At 43.6% G+C, this 14,272-nt stretch overlaps 1 protein-coding gene across 1 annotated transcript in view; it reads right to left on the bottom strand.

Moving 5' to 3' along the window:
* Positions 1–3,157: 3,157 nt before the first annotated feature.
* The window catches only part of LOC146992588 (B-cell receptor CD22-like), a 199,764-nt gene continuing 188,649 nt past the window's right edge, over positions 3,158–14,272 (bottom strand). Inside the window, exons 7-12 of the mRNA XM_085791023.1 lie at positions 4,942–5,202; positions 4,523–4,810; positions 4,166–4,426; positions 3,978–4,068; positions 3,392–3,434; positions 3,158–3,202 (exon numbers count right to left, since the gene is read on the bottom strand). Coding sequence (XP_085647149.1) covers positions 3,158–3,202; positions 3,392–3,434; positions 3,978–4,068; positions 4,166–4,426; positions 4,523–4,810; positions 4,942–5,202 — 989 coding nt within the window. The remainder of the gene's footprint in view (positions 3,203–3,391; positions 3,435–3,977; positions 4,069–4,165; positions 4,427–4,522; positions 4,811–4,941; positions 5,203–14,272) is intronic.

The raw sequence follows: 14,272 nt of genomic DNA, 5'->3' as shown, positions 1-14,272 counted from the left end.
TTGTGATGTTGCTGTATTAAGCCACAGTGAACAGACATGGAGAAGTCCAAACAGAAAACCACTAAACCTGTGAGTCTACATGCAGCTTTGATGAACAGTGTGAGAGGGAGTATGTGAAAGTTCGTTGTTTTGTTTCCTCTGTTCACTTTGTGGTCAGGTTGGTGTTAACTCTGAATACTTGGCTGCTACTGTGGTGGTAGAAGGAAGGGGAGGTCACTGTGAACTATACAAAGTAATGGACAACGCCTGGTTCTTAATTTTGATCTTTAGTAGCTGTTCTCTTGTTCTCTTAAACAGAACGTAAAGATATTTGTAGATAAACTCTACAGTTACTCAATCCTTCAGACGAATCAGCTCCATAAATACAGTTCATTCAAACAGCACTATCCTCACTGTTTAATAACACTTGTTGAGGTTCAGATATGCAACAAAGAAACTGATGCTTAAATGATTTAACATATGAGGTCATATCAACCAAAAAACACGTAAAAACAACTATTGAGGAATTACGTATCTATCGACTTATCTTGGTCTGAGTGTGATAACTAATGTCCTAGTAAATGTAGACGTACAGTACCTGGTACAGTGAGAAGAAGGACAATGATAAATCCACTTGATGCTGCTGTTAAACTCATCACTGCTCCTCTCATCTCTCTGTTTGACTTCAGACACAATAAAACACATCAGCTCCTGAACAGTGTATGAAAGAAACATCAATCTGATCAAAAACCTGTTCTAGTCTGACAAGAGAGGAGGGTGATGATCGTCTGTGCAGAGTGCAGTGAGCAAAAGATAGAAATAAGCTGTGAAAGCAAGAGAGACTTCCTCCTCGTCTTACAAACCACTGAGAAAGTCTTCGTCCTCCTGACTCATGACTGCCTCTGGGCCTCCCCTCAGGACCCCCATGCCCCTCTGCTTATCCCTTGAGCTGTTATTATGCCGAGAAGTGCCTGCTTGCCGAGATCTCCATGCCGCACAACAAATGTGGAATTGGATCATTCATTAGGGGGACGGGGATGCAGTATTCGGCACAGCAGTTTTTGGACCTGCTGAGATTTGCATCCCCTGGCTGTTTTAGCCAAATACATTACTTGCTACATGTATGAAATGCATGTTCATATGTATAAACACCTAAACCGTACAATGTGCGTAACCCCAGCAGAGCAGGCACTTCTCTGCATGTGTTGAAAAGTGCCTGCTTGCCGAGATCTACATGTCGCTCGTGGAATGCCAGGGGATGCAAATCTCGGTAGGTCCAAAAACAGCTGTGCCGAATACTGCATCCCCCATGTGTTTCACTGCAGATACCTGGTGGTCAAATGGGGTTATGCACATTGTATTTAGGGGTGTTTATGCATATGAACATGAATTGCGTAGCAGTGTATTTGGCTAAAACAGCCAGGGGATGCAAATCTTGGCAGGTCCAAAAACTGCTGTGCCGAATACTGATCTCCCTCGCAATGAGCCAGCCACTTCTCGGCATAACACTGTCTGCCTGAGGTCCCCTGCTCTGCCCGTCACGTCCCCTGGTCTTGTCCCTGGCTAACAGTCCATTTCCATCCTCTTTAAACAGTTAACCATTGTCCCTGTCCCAAAGTTTGCTGGCCAAACAGCTGTGACAACAATAACGATAGGGCCTACCTGGCAGAGATCAACCACCTTGTGAACTGGTGCAGGGTAAACAACCTCATGCTGCACATCAGCAGAACCAAAGAACTGACTGTGGATTTTGGCAGAAGGCAGCACAGAAATTACCACCCACTCCGGATCAGCGAGGCTCCGCTGGATAGTTTTAAATATCTGAAGGACCACATTACACAAGATTTATCATGGTCCTGTGGCTGTCACAGAAACGCCTTGGTGAGGAAGGCCTGGCAGCTTCTATTCCACATCAGATGCCTGAGAAACTTTAAGTTCTATGCAAGCTCTATGCAAAGGAATTTTTACACCTGCACCATTAAGAGCATCTTAATTGGGAGCATCACCACCTGGATGGGCAATAGAACAAAGAAGGACTATCTGGCTCTCAGGGGAGTGGTTTACTTGGCTGAGAAAATCATCAGGACCATGCTCCCAAACCTGCAGCAAGCGATGCAGATCAAAGTCCGAAAAAATCCGACAGGAACCAAGCCACCCCGGCAAGAGCCTGTTCTCTCAGCTGCCATCAGGGAGGAAATATCGCTGCTTGAGGGCCAACATAGAGCGGATGAGAGGGACCTTCTTTCCACAGGCTGTTCGCATAGAACAAGTAGAAGCCTGTCCCCCTATAATATACAAAAATACATGAAAAGTTAACATGAAAGACAGATATATCAAGGAAATAATTACTATGGAATAAAACTGACTCACCTGCTGCTGTGTGAACCACATAGTCTTTGTCCCAACTGAAGCAGCCATGGGTTTGAATCTGACCCACAGACCCTTACTGTGTTCCTGACCCCTCTCTCCCTAACCTTCCTGTCTGTCACTACTGTCCAACACCGAAAAAGATAATATACCGTAATAAAAACTCGGAATACAACTAAAACATGTTTGTTGAAGCTGTTGTATACACAAAGGAGGAACAGAGACAGCGAAAATGATGTTGGATATAAAACATAACTCTTTATTGACATCTAGTGGAAGATTTTGGTCACTACAACTACATACAAAATATTTCCCTCAAATTATGGAGGAGCTACATAAAGACATACAATTTAAAAAAGGTATAATGGGTGTGACTGTTGCCATGCAGAAATATTACAGCTTCCAAGAAACTAAAAAAAACTAAAAATACATCACTGTGCAGCAAATACATTCTTAAACCTGAACTGGCAGACATTGGAGTTTCATTACAGTAACAAGCCCCAGGGCCATGAAGTGAGAGAGTGAACCTGAACATATATAATTCCAATTTGTGTCCTTACATCTTCTTGGAATCTTACATTGAAATATACAACATTAAAATAAACCACTACACTGTGGAACATTTAATCCATATAGAGACAAAACTGAGAAAAAGTTGTGAGAACAAAAGAACAGATTTAAACGTTATCTGATTTTATAGCTAAAAGATAATAAAGAATGAAAAAAAACAAATCAAATGTAAATGTAATGTAAATGTTGACTACTTCCTGTAACTCCACACCAGGTCTCCCTGCTCCTCTGTGTCTTCTGTCTATGCTGCTGTGGTGAAGTTTTCATAAACAGGACAAGAGTCCACCTGATGGACAGAAGTGACAAGATGAGACTCATTCATCAAACCTGCACACAATCACATTTTATCAACGGTTTCTGCAGTTAAAATATGAATTCACTTTGGTTTCAGTTTCAGAGCAATGCTGAGTCAAGTAGTGATGATGTTGATGTAGAGTAAGTTCTGTTAGTGTTGTAGAGCCTCTCTGTCTCTCACCTCTATCAGCTCTACAGCTTCATTTGGTTCAGGGTTCTTCTTCCTGGATCCAAACCAAAAACAACAAACATAAATAAAACGTGCTTTTCTCTTCTATAACACACATTTTACATCTCGGAGGCGACATCTCTCTAAATACGGGCTTCCTTCGCTTTTCAAATGGGGCAGAGCTCTCTGGGAAACTCTGATACAAAACTGGTGGGAGAAGCAGGTCTGTGGAGCTGTGCAGCATCAATTTTGGTTTTGAGCGTGTCTACATTGAAAGTAATGGGTTTGTGTGGCCAAAAGAGGCTATATCTGAACGGCCCCGAGGCACACATGTTTTAACCAGGGCAGTGGCAAGAGTGAAAGAGTGATACACCCATATGAGTCCATTTGATTGCATTTATACAACAGACAGAGAGTGTCTCTTGATGCCAGCATGCATCAACGCCGACGGTGGTGGTTATTGAATACTCAATGAAAACCACCACCACCACCACCATTTTTTTTCTCAACAGATCTACACAAATCCCATGTGACCCATTTTCAAATTAAAATGGCAAATTTCGCAGAAAGGTGAGTAGTTTGCAACTCTGTGTTTTACCTCATCAGGCAGAAGACAATCAGTGGAATCAGACAGACCTTGACAGTCACGATGATGCTGATGATGATGGTCATCATCATTACTGATTCAGCTGAAAAGTGAGAACAACAGACAGGAGATATTAGCAGTGATGTTGATGAGCTGTGGTGCAGTAAACAGGTGTGTGATGATGAATGTGTAGAACTCACCTGGAACAACAACAGTCAGATTTAAGGTGGACTTCTGACGTCCTCTTGTGTTCTGGGCTTCACAGGAATAACTCCCACTGTGTTCAGGTCTGAGGTCAGAGATGGTGAAGATCTGTCCTAAAGCTTTTGGTGAGTCTTCATCCTCCTTGTACCAGGTGTAATTAGCTGCTGGGTTAGCATCACTGCTACAGGTCAGAGTCACTGAACTGCCGTTCACTATCAGAGAGGGACTCACTGACACGGAGGGAAGCTTGGGAGCATCTGGAGGAGGGAACATGAAGATGAAACATTACATCATCATTACATTAATATGTCATTCATGACTTTGATGAATTTCATGACGTGGTTTGTACTTACACAGGACGTCTACAAACAGAAATGTAGAGTTGATCTGTCCGTATTTATTCTCAGACCTGCAGTGGTAGGTCCCTCTGTCCTCAGAGCTGATGGAGGAGAAATTATGAACTCTTTCTGCTCCTTGAAGCTGAGTTTGGTTCTCTTTGTACCAGGTGAGTTTAGCTGCTGGGTTAGCATCACTGCTACAGGTCAGAGTCACTGAACTGCCCTCCACTATCTCAGCAGAGGGACTCACTGACACAGAGGGAAGCTTTGGAGCATCTGGAACAACAAACATCAACGAGTAACAATAAATAAATAAATAGTTTTATGTTTGGCAGCATGAGAAACAATTAGAGTGGGGTGGGAAGTGGAATGGGCAATGGTGATTATCAATTATTCAGCTTCATATAGATTTTAGAATGAACTGTGTCACTCACATTTCACATCAATAGAGATGTTTCCTGACGCTGTTGCCCCCATCTCATTCCGAGCTGCACAGTAATATTCTCCAGACTCAGAGGGCTGGATGGAGCTGAAGAGCAACTGTGGTTGGTCATTGAGACGTATCTTGCCCTTCACCTTGTACCAGGTGTAATTAGCTGCTGGGTTAGCATCACTGCTACAGGTCAGAGTCACTGAACTGCCCTCCACTATCTCAGCAGAGGGACTCACTGACACAGAGGGAAGCTTTGGACCATCTGGAGGAGGAAACATGAGGAGAAGTCAACTTTAACTGTCTTTTCACAGTAGAAGTGAATATGATGTAGTTGATAGTTTATACAGAGGTTGATCCAGTATGAGACATAAACTGTGTAGTGGAAGGTTTTAGTTTGACATTGTATTAGTGACACTGTGGAGTAAACTCACACACTGGAGGAGAGCGGTGATCCTCACATCCTTTAAGAGCACAGGAATATCTGTTGGTATCATTAACAGAGACTCTGATGGAAAATGTTTCCTCCTCCATCTTCTGTTCGTTCTTGTACCAGACAAATGAACGACCATCAGCTGCTTTAAAACTGCTGTGACACTTCAGCTCTACCTGGTCTGATGATCTTTCCACCAGCACCTGGAGGTCTGGATCTGTGAAGAAAGAACAGACATGAACTAAACTAGAAAAGTACAAACACAGACAAATAAAGATTCTCAGTCGTCAATGACTTGAACCAAACTGATAAATATTCCAGTGAAAATGTTACCTGTGACAGACAAAGTCACTCCAGGTCGCCCTGTCCAGCTTCCATCTTTTTGGATTGTTTTAAATCTGAACTTGTAAACAGCTGAGTCTCTCTCTCTCAGGTCTCTGATTGTCAGAGTGCAACTGTTTGACTCACAGTGATTCTCTGCACGACCTGTGTAGTCTGAGTCTGTTGTCAGATCCACAGCATCACGATTACTCCCTTTATTGAACCAGAATCTTTCCTGAACTGTAATATTAACGTCCTTGTACCAGGATGGGTAACTGTACGTGCAGTTCATTTCCACTGTTGATCCTTTAGAGGCACAGATGTGAGTGTCAGTGTAAGTCACTCCCCAGTCACCATTCTGACCCTGTATCACTGTAACACAGAGCACAGCAGAAACCACAGTCAGACTCAACACAGCCCGGCGCACCCCGGTGCAGGTACTCCTCCTGACCCGCCTACCAGTGCAAGTGGGAAAGAGGGAGGAGAGAAGGCGTGAAGTGGGATTAACACAGATGATTCAGATCTTTGCCAATCAACTGAGCTTCGACATGGACAAAGGAGACAGCGACGCCAGACGGCCAAACCTCTCCCAGGAAGAAGTGGATGTTTTGCTCAGAGTGACTGAATAAGGAGGTTACTAATATCGTTAATCAGGTTTGCCCTGATACAGTGAGAATGGTTGCCTAGTGTAAAAAAAACAAAAAAAACAAACACACACACACACACATACACCTTTTCCAATATTAAAGACACTCTCATCTAGTAACCCATATTTAAACCGTGTGTAACAAAGTTGAGACATGCACACTGATCATAACATAAACAACCACCATGCGTAACAGGGATGAAATCAGAAGCATCTCAGCATAAAGGATGCATCACCGAGCGTCTCTATCTCTCCCTCTCTTTTATTGTTTTTTTTTGTGAAGAACTTTTTATTGAAGCACAGCGAATACAGCAACATCCGTACAATTTTTAAAAACATAATACCCCCCACCCACCTCCCACCCCCCTGGCAGCGTCCCTCCCTCCCCTCCCAGTCTCCCCTGGACCAGTCAAACATTATCAAGTGCCAATAGTACATTGTAGTGAGTGGTGTCCCTTTGTTCACAACCCAAGAAGTTTATCCTTTATCTGCGCAGCTGCACCTGACCACGTCTCCAAAGTGGAGGCTTTAGCATTATTAATCCGTACAGTAGACAACTCAAGTAACACTATATCATGAAAATAAATCAACCATTTCCTAGTACTAAGATCATGAGGTGGTAGCCATCTTTGCACTAGGAGTTTTTTGGCAGCTGTGAGGCCGTCTCTCTTGTATTGTTATTTACTGAGATGAGAGATGCTATATACTCACTATCTGCTATATACTCACTATCTGATGCTGAGGCTGTGTGTGGCTGGCTGAGAGAAATGATAGTTATTTAGTCTTTTTAGATTTTTGTTAGTTTGCATCACAGTTTCAGCTGTGTTAATTCAGTCAGGTTGAGTTTCCGTTAGGCGTGCCAACCGCCTTTGATCTGACGTCAGATGTGACGGGACAATCTATATAGATATTAATGTGTTGATTCCATTAGTTTTCATTAAACAGTGTTTGATGTGATTATTTATTGCATTTAAATGTGCCTGGAACTGTGGAAACCTGCCTAATGCGCACAGGTCAGCCAAACTACCACAGCGCTGGCTGTGCTTCACCTTACGCCGAGAGTAGACCAGGTTGGAGCTGGCAGGCTTTCGGCACTCTCGGTGCACAGCGGTTTACCAAACTGCCAAACTGACCGTGCACTGTGCTGCGTGGGTCGAAACTTGCACTGTGCCACCTTGTGCCACCCTGCGCAATGCCATGAAACTAGGGCTGATGTTCCATGTTCCATGATGTTAATACGTTTCAGACTGGTTGATGTTGTTGCTGTATTAAAGCAGAAGTAAGCGATCCGGTCGTTTTGGCTAACTTCCTGTAAGCCGATGGAGTTAGCAGTCCCCGCCCTCGTCCCTACGTCACCACATTCATGCGCATCCCTTGGCTGCACACACAGAGAGGACCGCCCCTTTATGCCGTTCTCTCTCCTCATTGGATAAAGGTTGTAGGATACAAGGAAAGTTTTCTCCTCGGCCTACAGCAGAGCAGAGTGACTGACAGACCCGTGTTTCGGACCAAACACTCTATAAGTGATTGCTGTCAGAAGATATAACTTTTTAAGAAGTCACAGTCAACAGGCATGAATAAGTCCAAACAGAAAACCACTGGACCTGTGAGTCTTACTGCAGCTTTAATGAACAGTGTGAGGGGGAGCATGTTAAACTTAAAGGGATAGTTCAACATTTTGGCAAATTGGCCCATTGCCATAATCGCTATAGTCATAGCAGTAGGTTCGTTACCTTTATTTGTCGGTGTAAGCTATTTTTAGAACGGAGGAGCGGAGCGTCAGGCTGCTCAGAGCTACGCTATGGAGGCTAATGGAATTTCTTGGTTTCCCTCATCAAACTCATCAAATACAAAATCCCAAAACTCCAAAACGCTTTCATGGACAAGTTGTGACCTGCACAACCACCACGCTATGAGATAATAATGGAACGTTACGAAACGGAGCCGTTTTCAAGGTAAATACAGGGTAAATACAGAGACTGCTTGCTGAAAAATTGTCCCTGAACGCAACACGCATCAGCGGTTTTGCATGAATTTACCTCGAAAACGGCTCCGTTTCGTAACGTTCCATTATTATCTCATAGCGTGGTAATTGTGCAGCTCACAACTTGTCCACGACAGCCTTTTGGAGTTGTTCGGTTGTGTATTTGATGAGTTTGATGAGGAAAACCAAGAAATTCCATTAACCTCCATAGCATAGCCCTGAGCAGCCTGCCGCTCCACTCCTCCGTTCTAAAAATAGCTTACACCGACAATTGAAGGTAACGAACCTACTGCTATGACTATAGCGATTATGGCAATGGGCCAATTTGCCAAAATGTTGAACTATCCCTTTAATTGGTTTGTTTCCTGTCTTCACTCTGTGGTCAGGTTGGTGTTTACTGTAAATATGGCTGCTGTTGTGATAGTAGCTCAGGAAGGGGAGGTCACTGTGAACTACACAGGGAGTGGTAACATCACACTGAATGAGAAATTAACAGATAACGCTTGGTTCCTTATTTTGAGCCTGGGTAGCTGCTCTCTTGTTCTCTTAAACAGAATGCACAGACATTTGTAGATAACCTCTACAGTTACTGAATCCTTCAGAGGAACCACATATAGCATCAATCATACAACAGCACTATCCTCACTGTGCAATAACACAGATAAAAAGACTCATATGTTTGAATAATTTGCATCACTTGAGATCATATTCATTACGGATAAGAGGAGAATATTGAGTTATTTATTGACTCAGGTCTGTTTTATCTTGGTCTGAGTGTGTAAACTAAATGTCCCACAAAGTAAATGTAGATGTACAGTACCTGGTACAGTGAGAAGAAGGACGATGACAAATCCACTTGATGCTGCTGTTGAACTCATCACTGCTCCTCTCATCTTTCTGTGTGACTTCAGACACAATAAAACACATCAGCTGCTGAACAGTGCATGAAAGAAACATCAATCTGATCAAAAACCAGTTTTCGTCCGACAAGAGAGGAGGGTGATGATCGTCTGTGCAGAGTGCAGTGAGAAAAAGATAGAAATAATGTGTGAAAGCAAGAGAGACTTCCTTCCTCTTTTCATTATGAATATTCATGTTGTCACTACAAGTGTGAGAGGCCAAGGAGAACTCCGGAACGAGCTCAGTGACATCTGCATCGACTTTACTCCAGGAAGGCAGGGGGTAACAGTCCTACTCAGGTGCAGAGACAAGGCAGTCCAAGGGGGCAGCAGTGGGATATGGGGGCAGGGACAAAGCAGTCCTACTGGCGGGCGGCAGTGGCACATAGGGCAGGGACAAGGCAGTCCTAATGGGCAGAAAGGGGGCAGCAGTGGAATATGGGGGCAGGGACAAGGCAGTTCTACCAGGGGGGAAGGGACAAGGCAGGCCTACTGGGGGGTAAGGGGGTAGCAGTGGAAGATGGGGGCAGGGACAAGGCAGTTCTACCAGGGGGGAAGGGACAAGGCAGGCCTACTGGGGGGTAAGGGGGTAGCAGTGGAAGATGGGGGCAGGGACAAGGCAGTCCTACTGGGGGCAAATGGGCAGCAGTGGAATATGGGCACAGGGACAAGGCAGTCCTACTGGGGGCCAAGGGGGCAGCAGTGGGATATGGGGGCAGGGACAAAGCAATCATAGTGGGAGCAGTGGCACATAGGGCAGGGACAAGGCAGTCCCATTGGGGGCCAAAGGGGCAGTAGTGGCATATGGGGGCAGGACGATGCAGTCCTACTGGGGGGCGGCAGTGGCACACAGGGCAGGGACGATGCAGTCCTACTTGGCAGAAAGGGGGGAGCAGTGGAATATGGGGTCAGGGACAAGGCAGTCCTACTGGGGGGTAAGGGGGCAGCAGTGGCATATGGGGGCAGGGACAAGGCAGTCCTACTGGGAAGTGGGATGTACAAGGCAAGCCTACCCGACCCCCCTTTGTCCCAACTGCAGCAGTCATGGGTTTCAGGCTACGTTTGCGTTTCCATTGCGTCCTCACTTTTTATTTCGCGTTTAGACAAGCTTTTTGGGAGGAAATCTGCATGCATACGGTGACGCAAAAATCTGTGTAATTCAATATTGTATGCACGCCAGGCGCCTAGGTGGCAGTGTGCCACACAACACCACCAAGTTTGCATGCCTGTGTACAACCACAAATTTTTCCCTCTTCTTCTTCATTTCCGGCAGGCTGTACGCTGGCCATGGTAATGCTGCCCTCCGTGCCCTCCACAGGTCATTGCAATCGGAGCAGACTTTTGCATTTACACCCTTTACATGGGGGCGAAGCGTTTTTGAGATTCCCACCCTGGAGGGTAGTTTCATTTTTTTGCATTTTCAAGCCCCCAAAACGCTGTCGCCGTCTATACAAAAGGCAGATCTGATGAAATATTTTGCCGTATTCATCTGCAAGCATTATCGTGTAAACAGGGCCTTAATCCAACCCACAGACCCTAGCTGTGTTCCTGACCCCCTCTCTCCCTAACCCTCCTGTATGTCTCTACTGTCCAGAACAGGAAAGACGAATATACCGTAAAATAACTCAGAATAAAACTAAAAACATGTTTGTTGAAGATAGAGGAAGACAGTGGAAATGATGTTGGATATAAAACATAACTCTTTATTGACATCTAGTGGAAGATTTTGGTCGCTACAACTACATACAACATATTTTCCTTAGATTTAGGGGGAGATAAATAGAGACGTGCAATTTAAAAATACATATATTTTACTGTTGCCATGCAGAAATATCACAGCTCACAAGAAACAAAAACACAAAAAATGCATCACTGTGCAGCAAATACATTTTACACACTAAAGAATCCAAGATGGCCGCACACACGTCGCTGTTTGTTTTCTCCCTCTAATTCACAATACAGTAATGTGATTAAATGCAAGTCGTACTTTTCACCCATGTAGCTACACATGCAGTGGCTCAAGTGTTTCGCTTTTGTTTACATATTGTTTAGCGTATTTTGACAGTATTTCCGAGTTAGTTCATCACTTTCTCAACACGACAGGCTTTGTCATAGTGTGTAGTGTTGTGCGGAGTGTAGTGTAGCGCTGAATATGCTCATAGACTGGAGGAAAAAGAACAATAAACACTGAGGCATATGTCCGTGTATTTCAAAGGTAAACCGATGGTAACCAGTTGTTTCAGGTCAGCTCGAGTCAAAACGTTACCTGTAGTGACGTAATTGACAAATATGCAGGGGAACCACAGTTACCTGTGAGTTTGAGTGGTTCACAGAGGTAGACAGGTGATTGAAGGTGTAACTGCTTTTGCTGAAGCGGGATCGAGTCCCGCTCCACGCTAATATGTGAAGATTATTTTTTCTCCACTTTCTTTTTTTTCATGTGGCTGGTATGAAACTGTTAGTGCTCACTCACAGCAGCAGCTCCGTCTCTCAGTCCCGGTCCCGGACTGAGACATGTCACCACTGCCTTCACCCGTCTTTGATCCCTCTGGTCAGTGGTCAGAGTGTTTAGATCCATGTGTCCCACCTGAGCTCTCTATTAATCCACTCGATCATATTATAAGTCTGTGATTGTTGCTGCAGCTGCTGGCTGTTCGTCACTATATGACGAGTTGGGCCCTGTAGCGATTTGTGTTTACTTATCTAAACAGAGCGCGAGAGAGATGAACACACATGCTGTCATTGTATGCATCGGATCAAATGTCATTCTGTCCCTTCGTCCATCCAGCTCTCTGTCCACACTCTCCATGGCGGAAACGATTACCTCGCGCAAAACCCTCATTTACATATTGTGGTTTGCACGTGTTTTCATTTAGCGGGTTACTCTTAGTAGATCAGCTGTTTTGCGTGCACTAACCAAACACGCAATATTTTAGCCTTCATACACAACATTTTACACTACACTCTCTGGGTGCATATACAGTATGTTATTTTAACACAACAATGCTGTCATCATTCTGGGTGCATTTCATTCAGTCTGTCTGAAAAATCTATCTCTGAGTGCATGTGTTTAACTTATTTATTTATTTATTTAACTTATCACAATCATTGATCTGTATGATTTACCAATTGTTTCATTGTTCTGGGGACATTTTTTTAAAATATCTAATCACAATCGCTATATATCTGGGTGCATTTTGTTTCATGGCTACAGCATGTAGGCTACCCATCCACCCTGGGTGCATGCTGTCTTCATTTTAATTGTGTTTCATCCATATTTAAGTTACTCTACACACTAATCGTGGTGTTACATTGAGATGATGAGAAGGACAGTGCCAGTTTATTCAAATGTAACAGAGGGAGCTCAAGACAGGAAGCTGCAGCTGCAGCACCTTTGACACAGCTAGAAGATGCAGACTGAATAGGGACGGCAGTGGAGGAGGGCCAAGGACCAGGTAAAGGGAAACATATACATACATATATAAGATTACCTTTGATATGAAACATGGAGTTAATGTTGACCAACTTGCACTAGAACAATTGCATTTATTTATTTATTCATTTATTTATAAGTGCATGATGTCAGACCAAGCTGCTGGTGCCAACCTCCATCACAAATATCAAGGAACAGTTACTACAGTCACTATTTAGTTGGTAGAGAAAGCCTGCACGCCTTCAGGACTGCAGCCAACATGTTGGACCAATTTCCCAACTTCCCGAAACAGAGTCATGACTTCTGAACTGGCAGGCTAAGGCTAATATTGTATTGGGTGCACATTAACATGGCTTGCAGAAAAAAAGAAAAAAGAAATCATGTGAGTACAAGTATGAATTATAGCTGCTGCGCAGCGATGGGTCGGGTCTGGGCTACTTTTGGGCAAATTTAGGCAATTCTGAGCAACAAACAGGAGAATAGGAAGACAAGACAGTTGTCCTTATAATGTCCAATTTGCATCAGTTGGGAATTGAACCCACAACCTTGGGAACCAAAGACCATTGTCTATCACACTGAGCTAATTGACAAGTGGCAGATCAACAGTGGCTTCACAAATTGAGTAAGCCATTCACTGTCGTGTAGGCAGAAAAAGAAAAATCAGTTTTTGAGGTAAAATAATGATATGTATTTGTCAAACATCTACTATGAGTCTAAGATGTTAGGAGCCTTCGCACATGGTCCAGTCCAAGCTATTTGAATTTTTAAATTTAGAAGCTTGCTGTGATGCCACCATTAGGACAATTGTCTTGTGTTGAGGACATTTGACATTTTGATCTGTCATCATCATCATCACCCTAGCTGGGTCTTGAAGTGGGAAGTGAGACATGGTGTGTGTCTTCTCAAATAGACTCAGGGAGTCAGTGTCCGGGCAGCAGTTGTGAACGCAGATTTCTGTTATCTAAACAAAAATCTGTTAATACATAAAATGCATTTAGACTAATAGCTTTAGGACATCTGACATTTTGATCTGTCATCATCATCATCGCCCTCGCTGGGTCTCGAACTCACAATCTCTGACACGAAGAACCAGCTCTTAACTCGCTGAGCTAATTGGCTGGTACTGAGACCTGCTGTGTAGCTTCATTTATCCACTCAGGTGAGCCAGTGCCCGGGCAGCTGTTGTGATGAAATGGTCAAAATGTCAATAATTCAGTCATCTAAACAAAAATCTGATAATACATAAATTGCATCTTGACAGCATGGAAATGTTGGTGATTTGTTTTTAATGATAAGTGTTTTGCTTCATAAGAGAAAATATGATGTTTAAAAATTCCACTCTCACATTGATTGCAGTTGTTCCCATGAGAGCAGAATTCAAAATGTTCTCAAAAATTCAGCTTTTGAATTAAAATTCTGATATTTGCTAAACTTCATCAACCATGACTCCAGAATATTGTCATTTTTTTTCCAGGAAGTTTGAAAATGTATTTAGCAAGAATTTGATGGTATATGTTTACAGTACTGTTTACAGTCAAACGTTTTCATGCACTGTAGGCTCAATTTTTGCTTAATCAAAAATCCGAGAAACAAGTTTTGTGGAGGACGGTCTGGAGATG

Source organism: Trachurus japonicus, chromosome 1 (genome assembly GCF_045865225.1).
Source record: "Trachurus japonicus isolate A0001 chromosome 1, Traja_1.0".
NCBI lineage: Eukaryota > Metazoa > Chordata > Actinopteri > Carangiformes > Carangidae > Trachurus > Trachurus japonicus.
This window is presented reverse-complemented; position numbering and strand designations above follow the sequence as displayed.